A 10,804-nucleotide genomic window follows, 5' to 3' on the forward strand; every position below is an offset into this window, starting at 1 on the left:
AGGACCTCTAGTGGTAGGAAAGAGTATCTGGTGTTGTTGTTAGTAGTGGACAGAAGGTGGCGCTGTTCATTTGATTTATACTTTGTCTTTGCTCACTGTTGAAGTTGCCACTGCATCTATACTCTGATGGGAAGCTTGTTTTCTCTTCCTCTGAGCTGGTGTATGATAGCTTGGTGTAAACCTGGTTTCTACTCATCCCCTTCAGTTAACAGATAGAAGAAAAAATACAAGTTTAAATTGATCAAGGCATGAAATCATAAATACAGCACACATGTTTATGATAGCAGAAATGTACAGTATCTAACACGAAACAGATTTTATATAAATATATTACATTACATCGTGAAAAATATAGACCATGGACGGCTAGACAGAAATGTAACTGAAGATATGAGACACAAACATTCTGTCCACAGTAAAGGACATTTTGAGTCTGGTGTCCAACACACAACAAAGCCCATTATAACACATTATCAAGCTCAAAAGCAGGCCTGTTTTCAACACTCTCTTACAGCAATGACAAATTTACATGGTTTTCTTACACACAGCAATAAGATATTTACAACGTCCTGTTACACACATCAGTTTGTTAGCTTTCAGCATGTTCACTTGCAGTGTGTCTTGGTGCAGTGTTACTGAGCGTCCATTTTGTTTTTGTGTGTATTAGTTCTTGAACATGTCACACAGAAGTTTCTCCATGGGGGTGTTGCCGATGGTCCTGTGGAAGAAGAGGAGCTCGATCCTCTCAGAGCTGACGAAACGCAGAGAGGGCAACAGCAGGAGGAGCTTCCCAAATCTACACAGAGAGACAGAGAGGGTGGGGAGTTATACACTTTGAATTTACAGCAACGAGATTCCATCAAAGTGCTGAAGTGTCTAAAAACAGAAAATGAAACTGATTCCAATTCTGTTAGCAGCTATCAAAATAATATCAAGATCAAGTCATTTACAGATCCATAAGAGTGAAATTTGATTTCACCGGCCATTTTAACATCCTCTCATTCTTCAGGTTAGTAGCTAGCTATACATACAGTGGATCCATTTTAACATCCTCTCATTCTTCAGGTTAGTAGCTAGCTATACATACAGTGGATCCATTTTAACATCCTCTCATTCTTCAGGTTAGTAGCTAGCTATACAGACAGTGGATCCATTTTAACATCCTCTCATTCTTCAGGTTAGTAGCTAGCTATACATACAGTGGATCCATTTTAACATCCTCTCATTCTTCAGGTTAGTAGCTAGATATACATACAGTGGATCCATTTTAACATCCTCTCATTCTTCAGGTTAGTAGCTAGATATACATACAGTGGATCCATTTTAACATCCTCTCATTCTTCAGGTTAGTAGCTAGATATACATACAGTGGAATCCAGATCCATGTGGATTAAAGGCCATAAAGGAAGAGTCTGAGTGCAGGGAGGTTGTGTAGGGAGGTCAGGGAGGTTGTGTAGGGAGGTCAGAGAGGTTGTGTAGGGAGATTGTTCAGGGAGGTTGTGTAGGGAGGGCAGTGAGGTTGTGCAGGGAGGTCAGGGAGGTTGTGTAGGGAGGTCAGGGAGGTTGTGCAGGGAGGTAAGGGAGGTTGTGTAGGGAGGTCAGGGAGGTTGTGTAGGGAGGTCAGGGAGGTTGTGTAGGGAGGTCAGGGAGGCTGTGTAGGGAGGTCAGAGAGGTTGTGTAGGGAGGTCAGGGAGGTTGTGTAGGGAGGTCAGGGAGGTTGTGCAGGGAGGTCAGGGAGGTTGTGTAGGGAGGTCAGGAAGGTTGTGCAGGAAGGTCATGGAGGCTGTGTAGGGAGGTCAGGGAGGTTGTGTAGGGAGGTCGTAGTAGTCCTACCTGGCAGGCTGACTGGAGTAATGTGATCTGATGTGTTGTCCCAACATCACCTGGGACTGATCCTGTAGGTTCTCTACCTGCTCTGGGTCCTTCAGACCTCGGGTCTCTGTGACAACAAAGAGAAGAATGACTGATCGTTCAAACAGGCTAGTCTCATGTCTTATCTACATGGCCAGACAGAATCTGGGGAAGTAGAATTTACACCCCCAGAAACAGAAAGCCCTAATCCAGATCAAACAGAAAGATGTGTCGCATTACATTCAGCTCTGGTCACAAAAACATCACCACAGATTATATCTGGCAAAGAAATGACACCATAGCAACAAAAATCCCAAACCAACATCCCCCTGACCCCCAGACACCCACCTGGTTTGAAGAGGACGATGGCCTTGAGGCAGGCAAACTCAGTGGGGTCTACGGCCAGGGCTTTGAACCTACTGAAGACCTCCTGGAGCAGACGCAGGTCCACGCTGGTGTAGGATGTCTTACTCTGCATGGTGGGGGGGGGACAGGTCGGGGAGGGACAGCAGAGGACAGCTGTCCAGGGGGAGAGACCACTGGATGGCACACAGCAGGAAGAGTTCAGACCATGCTTCCTCCAGCAGGATTACCTGGAGGGTAACAAGGAAGTCAGATCAGTGGGGGTCACACAACGTTAGAGGTCAAGGGTGACCGGTCATAACATCACAAACTATGCAGAAACATGTTTTAGAAGCAGCTCAAGGGTCTTTAAACAGATGAAAGTTGTATCAAACTATTCTTTGCACCGTAAAAAAAAAAACTGCTTGTTTACCCGTTTGATCTATATGAAAGCGTTCATTCATTGACTAACTATTAGTTACCAAACAATGTAGTGATATGTTTAAAATAAGCAGTTTATACTGTAAGTAAACCCTATCATAGTATCTCGTCTTACCTGGTCTCTGAAGGGGAGATTGGAGAACACTGGCAGGTTCTTGGCCCATTTAACAGACATAAAGAGAAGGCGGGCCGACGTCTCGTACACATTCTCTGTACTGGAAGGGTACAGGGACATGTGGTAGTCTGAGGACTCCCTCTCTGGCTCGTTACTGGTCACATCAATGTTCTCATCAACTGGGAAAGAAGTGGAATTATTTAAATACAATAGATAAAACCTGGAGATTATGTAAACTGTGAGAGAAATGGTAAATACTTGAGAAAGAAAGATTAAGAAGTAGAGAGAGAGAAATAAAGAAAGAGAGAGAGAAATAACAGAGAAGAGAAGAGAGAGAGAAAGAAAGAGAGAAACAGAGGAAAACCAGCGAACAGCCATAATAAAGCCCTCCTCACCATCCTCAGGCTCCAGTTTAGCGCAGGTCTCAGCGGTCATGAGACTGACCATGAAGCGGTGGTTGTTCTGTGGGCTGGGGGGTCCACAGCGCTGCGGTGGGGCAGAGGACGAGCTGATTGAGGTGGAGGTGATGTGAGGCCGGGTGATCACTGAGCAGGAAGAGGAAGAGGAAGTGGGATCCCGTGTGGTGGACAGATGCTCCTTGTCTGTGTCCACGTCGATGGAGTCCAGACGCACCTGAGACGTGCTGCGGGGCTGGCGCTCGTTCTGGACAGCTGGGGGAGAGGTCAGACACAGCTCAGACTCCTGCTACACCTTTACACTTCACTGTCCAAGGAGACAGACTACCTCAACAAACAACTCCCAACTCTAACTTCAATTATACAAACTTTCACATCTATTCATACTGAAAAAACGGATTATTATCTTTGACTTCAAATAAATACATTTGACTGACTCACCATCTTTGTTCATGCCTGCCTGTAGGCACTTCTTCAGCCGACAGGCTTGGCACTGGTTACGATGGGCCTTATCCACTGGGCACATGCCCGTACCAGCCTGACACCTGTTGGGATGAACAGAGGAAAACATATGTTACAGTATGTGAAATAATAAACTATTCTAGAGATTAAAACATCAACTAAGAAGTCAGGTTCAAACTTAAATGTATTAAACTCACAAATAGTTAAAAAAAGAAAAAAAAGTGAAGTTGTGATAACACAGTTAGCCGATCTATCAGTGGGTAGGTTGACTATACACTGGGCTAGAGTGTCTGTTACCACTCCAACTCACCTGTATATGAGTCTCCGTGGGACGCTGACTATACACTGGGCTAGAGTGTCTGTTACCACTCCAACTCACCTGTATATGAGTCTCCGTGGGACGCTGACTATACACTGGGCTAGAGTGTCTGTTACCACTCCAACTCACCTGTATATGAGTCTCCGTGGGACGCTGACTATACACTGGGCTAGAGTGTCTGTTACCACTCCAACTCACCTGTATATGAGTCTCCGTGGGACGCTGACTATACACTGGGCTAGAGTGTCTGTTACCACTCCAACTCACCTGTATATGAGTCTCCGTGGGACGCTGACTATACACTGGGCTAGAGTGTCTGTTACCACTCCAACTCACCTGTATATGAGTCTCCGTGGGACGCTGACTATACACTGGGCTAGAGTGTCTGTTACCACTCCAACTCACCTGTATATGAGTCTCCGTGGGACGCTGACTATACACTGGGCTAGAGTGTCTGTTACCACTCCAACTCACCTGTATATGAGTCTCCGTGGGACGCTGACTATACACTGGGCTAGAGTGTCTGTTACCACTCCAACTCACCTGTATATGAGTCTCCGTGGGACGCTGACTATACACTGGGCTAGAGTGTCTGTTACCACTCCAACTCACCTGTATATGAGTCTCCGTGGGACGCTGACTATACACTGGGCTAGAGTGTCTGTTACCACTCCAACTCACCTGTATATGAGTCTCCGTGGGACGCTGACTATACACTGGGCTAGAGTGTCTGTTACCACTCCAACTCACCTGTATATGAGTCTCCGTGGGACGCTGACTATACACTGGGCTAGAGTGTCTGTTACCACTCCAACTCACCTGTATATGAGTCTCCGTGGGACGCTGACTATACACTGGGCTAGAGTGTCTGTTACCACTCCAACTCACCTGTATATGAGTCTCCGTGGGACGCTGACTATACACTGGGCTAGAGTGTCTGTTACCACTCCAACTCACCTGTATATGAGTCTCCGTGGGACGCTGACTATACACTGGGCTAGAGTGTCTGTTACCACTCCAACTCACCTGTATATGAGTCTCCGTGGGACGCTGACTATACACTGGGCTAGAGTGTCTGTTACCACTCCAACTCACCTGTATATGAGTCTCCGTGGGACGCTGACTATACACTGGGCTAGAGTGTCTGTTACCACTCCAACTCACCTGTATATGAGTCTCCGTGGGACGCTGACTATACACTGGGCTAGAGTGTCTGTTACCACTCCAACTCACCTGTATATGAGTCTCCGTGGGACGCTGACTATACACTGGGCTAGAGTGTCTGTTACCACTCCAACTCACCTGTATATGAGTCTCCGTGGGACGCTGACTATACACTGGGCTAGAGTGTCTGTTACCACTCCAACTCACCTGTATATGAGTCTCTGTGGGACGCTGACTATACACTGGGCTAGAGAGTCTGTTACCACTCCAACTCACCTGTATATGAGTCTCCGTCGGACGCTGCGTTTGAAGAATCCACTGCAGCCGTTACAGGCGTAGATGCCGTAGTGTTTTCCACTGCTGGTGTCCCCACAGACCTTACAGAGCAGTGCTGGACTCAGGGCTTTACCCGGGGATGGACTCTTTGCTGGGGGACAACAGAGAGAGAGAGAGGTGGGGTAGTTAGAGACTGTTAGAGGAATGCTTGCTGGCTGCTGTATGCTGGGTAGTGTTGCATTAAAGATCCAACTATCAAATTATTTAAAATTCAAATTAAGCAGCATTACTTTTTTCTCTCCAATATAAATAATATATTTTTTTCTAAGATCTGGTTATTATTCCCCCAAAATATATGTTCTACTAATTGAAAATTAGTATTTGGATCAATTAAATAAAATACATTTCAATAAATACAATTTGAAATGTCAGATCTGATAGAAAAACAACATTTGACATGTTTAAAATGTTTGAAATGTGGAGCCACAAACTAAGCACTGTTATCAGTAACAACTCCATCAGGCTGGACAGCAACCTGCTGTTTCTAATGGGAGAGAGGGCTGTACTGAGGGCTGTACTGAGGGCTGTACCTGTTCTGCTAGTAAAGAAGCAAACCGCCCACACATGGTAAATGCTAATCCCAAATGCTTCATTACGGAATACAATCAATAATATACAACGTGCTTTCTGAGGTCTGAACTTCACTGATTGTGTTGCAAGAGTAAAGAAACTCTGGAGCAGCATTTACCACGCGCTGGGTTTCACTTCCTTTATTCTCTGAGATTTTGGCCCGAGCACCAGTTTTTAGAAATGATGTTTTTAAGAAAAATCCATATCAGCCAAACATTTACCTCCTCTGCTGTCACAGTCGGTGCCACTGCTCCCTGAAGATTCACTTGGAGAGGAGGAAGGATGGATGTTAGACAGGTGTTCCTCCATCATGGTTTCTCAATATGTCCTAACGATGTCTTGTGGACTGGTCACTTTCCCCCCCCACCTCTATCAGAGGGTTACTGTAAACGGCTTTAAAAGTTCTGACATTGTATCCCAATGCAATGACTAGCCTAGCTGCTGTGTGACGGTTCTTCCTTTTGCAGTGAGGAGGTCACCAATGGCCTCCCCTGATGTCTGGCACCTTGGCAATCAGCGATGAGTGTCACTGCCAATCTATTGGAGTGCAGAAATGTGCTGATGGATGGGTAGCTGTAACTGGCAGGCTCCTCGTGTCCGCAGTCAGACTGGCAGACGGCTGGTCAGTTCAGTTCCTCTTTAGTCCAGATCAACTCTCCTACGGTCACGCAGTCACTGGATGTCCTGTCCGGTTGTCTCTCCTTCCTCTGTCCCTTGGTGATGGAGATACGATGATCTCTCAGTCTCTCTCTCTCAGGTCCTGGATAGTCTCTTGGTCTCTGTAACAGTGGTGTGGATCTGCTGGACAATGGAAGTTAGTTAACACTGTGGGTTGCTCTGTCCTGTCCTCCCCTCTTGTCCGGGAGCTGTGTGTGTGTCTGTGGGTCCTGACTGGTGGCTGCTCCTCTAAAGGGGAGACGATGGGGACCGGTGGTGGGGGCAGGATTAGTCCACAGCGCTGTGTAAGCACATGCTGCTTATTACTCATCCTCTTAATCTTTACTGTTATGTTCATCCACTGGTCTGATCAATCCGTCACATTTCCAGGACTTAGAACAATGTGGAACAAGGTGGCCGGGGGGGGGGGGGGGGGTCTTTATCATGTGGGTAAGAAGAAATATTGATGGAAATATTAGAAGAGAAGTATACAGAAAGTCACAGAGGGTCTCTCTCTTTCTCTCTCTTTCTCTCTCTCTCTCTTTCTCTCTCTCTCTTTCTCTCTTTCTCTCTTTCTCTCAATTCAATTCAAAGGCCTTTATTGTCATGAGAAAAATATGTTTACATTGTCAAATCAAGTGAAATAGATTATAAACAAAAGTGAAATAAACTATAAAAAATGAACAGTAAATATTACACTCTGAAATGTTCCAGAAGAATACAGATATTTCAAATGTCATATTATTTATATATACAGTGTTGTAATGATGTGCAAATAGAGTACAAAAGGGAAAATAAATAAATATAAATATAGGTTGTATTTACAATGGTGTTTGTTCTTCACTGGTTGCCCTTTTCTTGTGGTATTGTGGTATTTCACCCAATAGATATTGGACTTTATCAACATTTGATTTGTTTTCAAATTCTTTGTGAGTCTGTGTAATCTGAGGGAAATATGTGTCTCTCTAATATGGTCATACGTTTGGCAGGAGGTTAGGAAGTTCAGCTCAGTTTCCACCTCATTTTGTGGGCAGTGTGCACATAGCCTCTCTTCTCCTGAGAGCCAGGTCTGCCTACGGCGGCCTTTCTCAATAGCAAGGCTATGCTCCCTGAGTCTGTACATAGTCAAAGATTTTCTTCATTTTGGGTCAGTCACAGTGGTCAGGTATTCTGCCACTGTGTAGTCTCTGTTTAGGGCCAAATAGCATTCTAGTTTCCTCTGTTGTTTTTGTAAATTATTTCCACTGTGTCAAGTAAATATCTTTTTGTTTTCTCATTATTTGGTTCGGTCTAATTGTGTTGCTGTCCTGGGGGTCTGTTTGTGTTTGTGAACAGAGCCCCAGGACCAGCTTGCTTAGGGGACTCTTCTCCAGGTTCATTTCTCTGTAGGTGATGGCTTTGGTATGGAAGGTTTGGAAATCGCTTCCTTTTAGGTGGTTGTAGAATTTAACGGATCTTTTCTGGATTTTGATAATTAGCGGGTATCGGCCTAATTCTCTCTCTCTCTCTCGCTCTCTCTGTCTCTATCTCGCTCTGCCCCTCTCTCTCTCCCTCTCTCCTTTTCTCTGTCTCTCTGTCGCTCTCTCACTCTGTCTGTCCCCCCTCTCTCTCTCTGTCTCTCTCTCTCTCTCGCTCTCTCTCTCACTGTCTCTCTCTCTCACTCTCTCTGTCCCCCTCTCTCTCTCTGTCTGTCTCTCTCACTCGTCTGTCTATGAGGGTATCCATCAGTCAACAACCCTCTACGATGTCTGCGCCTTTTTAAAGGGATGATTACATGGACTGGGAAGCACATTATTATGTTTGCCGGACCCATCAATTTGTATTGCCCTCCTCTCTCTCTATATCCCCCTGCCTCTGTATGAATTCCAGCTCAATTTCCCCCTGTATATTTGATCTATGTGATTGCTCTCCATTCAGTGTTTGCCAAGGTATCCAGCTGACCCATTATATCCCATTTAGACTCTCTCTTGACAGACTGGAGAGATTGGAGATCGCCCTGGTCCAAAAGCGGTCTGGGGGGGTTGCAGAGGAGAATAATTGAATTTTAAATGGCTAAATTATGTTTTGGGTTGGACTAATGTTGTCTGTCTAACAGTCAGTTAGTTGTGGGAGGGAAAAGGGGGCCAAATGCATTATTCAGTGGTAACCTTGGTGAGTATGGCCATATAGGATCATTACACCGTCATTACACCATAACCATACCTGGTGTACTGTCCCAGGATCATAACCATACCTGGTATACTGTCCCAGTATCATAACCACACCTGGTATACTGTCCCAGTATCATAACCATACCTGATATACTGTCCCAGTATCATAACCCTACCTGGTATACTGTCCCAGTATCATAACCATACCTGGTATACTGTCCCAGTATCATAACCATACCTGGTATACTGTCCCAGTATCATAACCATACCTGGTATACTTTCCCAGTATCATAACTATACCTGGTATACTGTCCCAGTATCATAACCATACCTGGTATACTGTCCCAGTATCATAACCACACCTGGTATACTGTCCCAGTATCATAACCATACCTGATATACTGTCCCAGTATCATAACCCTACCTGGTATACTGTCCCAGTATCATAACCATACCTGGTATACTGTCCCAGTATCATAACCATACCTGGTATACTGTCCCAGTATCATAACCATACCTGGTATACTTTCCCAGTATCATAACTATACCTGGTATACTGTCCCAGTATCATAACCATACCTGGTATACTGTCCCAGTATCATAACCACACCTGGTATACTGTCCCAGTATCATAACCACACCTGGTATACTGTCCCAGTATCATAACCATACCTGGTATACTGTCCCAGTATCATAATCATACCTGGTATACTGTCCCAGTATCATAACCATACCTGGTATACTGTCCCAGTATCATAACCACACCTGGTATACTGTCCCAGTATCATAACCATATCTGGTATACTGTCCCAGTATCATAACCATACCTGGTATACTGTCCCAGTATCATAACTATACCTGGTATACTGTCCCAGTATCATAACTATACCTGGTATACTGTCCCAGTATCATAACCCTACCTGGTATACTGTCCCAGTATCATAACCATACCTGGTATACTGTCCCAGTATCATAACCACACCTGGTATACTGTCCCAGTATCATAACCACACCTGGTATACTGTCCCAGTATCATAACCATACCTGGTATACTGTCCCAGTATAACCCTACCTGGTATACTGTCCCAGTATCATAACCATACCTGGTATACTGTCCCAGTATCATAACCATACCTGGTATACTGTCCCAGTATCATAACCACACCTGGTATACTGTCCCAGTATCATAACCATACCTGGTATACTGTCCCAGTATCATAACCATACCTGGTATACTGTCCCAGTATCATAACCCTACCTGGTATACTGTCCCAGTATCATAACCATACCTGGTATACTGTCCCAGTATCATAACCATACCTGGTATACTGTCCCAGTATCATAACCATACCTGGTATACTGTCCCAGTATCATAACCATACCTGGTATACTGTCCCAGTATCATAACCATACCTGGTATACTGTCCCAGTATCATAACTATACCTGGTATACTGTCCCAGTATCATAACCCTACCTGGTATACTGTCCCAGTATCATAACCATACCTGGTATACTGTCCCAGTATCATAACCACACCTGGTATACTGTCCCAGTATCATAACCATACCTGGTATACTGTCCCAGTATCATAACCCTACCTGGTATACTGTCCCAGTATCATAACCACACTGGTATACTGTCCCAGTATCATAACCATACCTGGTATACTGTCCCAGTATCATAACTATACCTGGTATACTGTCCCAGTATCATAACCCTACCTGGTATACTGTTCCAGTATCATAACCATACCTGGTATACTGTCCCAGTATCATAACCCTACCTGGTATACTGTCCCAGTATCATAACCACACCTGGTATACTGTCCCAGTATCATAACCATACCTGGTATACTGTCCCAGTATCATAACCATACCTGGTATACTGTCCCAGTATCATAACCATACCTGGTATACTGTCCCAGTATCATAACTATACCTGGTATAACTGTCCCAGTATCATAACCTACCTGGTATACTG

At 44.8% G+C, this 10,804-nt stretch overlaps 1 protein-coding gene across 1 annotated transcript; it reads right to left on the reverse strand.

The window, feature by feature from the left end:
* Positions 1-249: 249 nt before the first annotated feature.
* LOC115203617 (photoreceptor-specific nuclear receptor-like) lies at positions 250-6,881 on the reverse strand. Its single transcript, XM_029768450.1, is given in 9 exon segments — positions 250-796; positions 1,834-1,939; positions 2,200-2,333; positions 2,335-2,444; positions 2,750-2,928; positions 3,145-3,420; positions 3,607-3,710; positions 5,387-5,537; positions 6,238-6,881. Coding segments are annotated over 9 exon segments (1,284 nt in total). The 5' UTR covers positions 6,329-6,881; the 3' UTR covers positions 250-663.
* Positions 6,882-10,804: the final 3,923 nt, after the last annotated feature.

This window comes from Salmo trutta, chromosome 12, assembly GCF_901001165.1.
Source record: "Salmo trutta chromosome 12, fSalTru1.1, whole genome shotgun sequence".
Lineage (NCBI taxonomy): Eukaryota > Metazoa > Chordata > Actinopteri > Salmoniformes > Salmonidae > Salmo > Salmo trutta.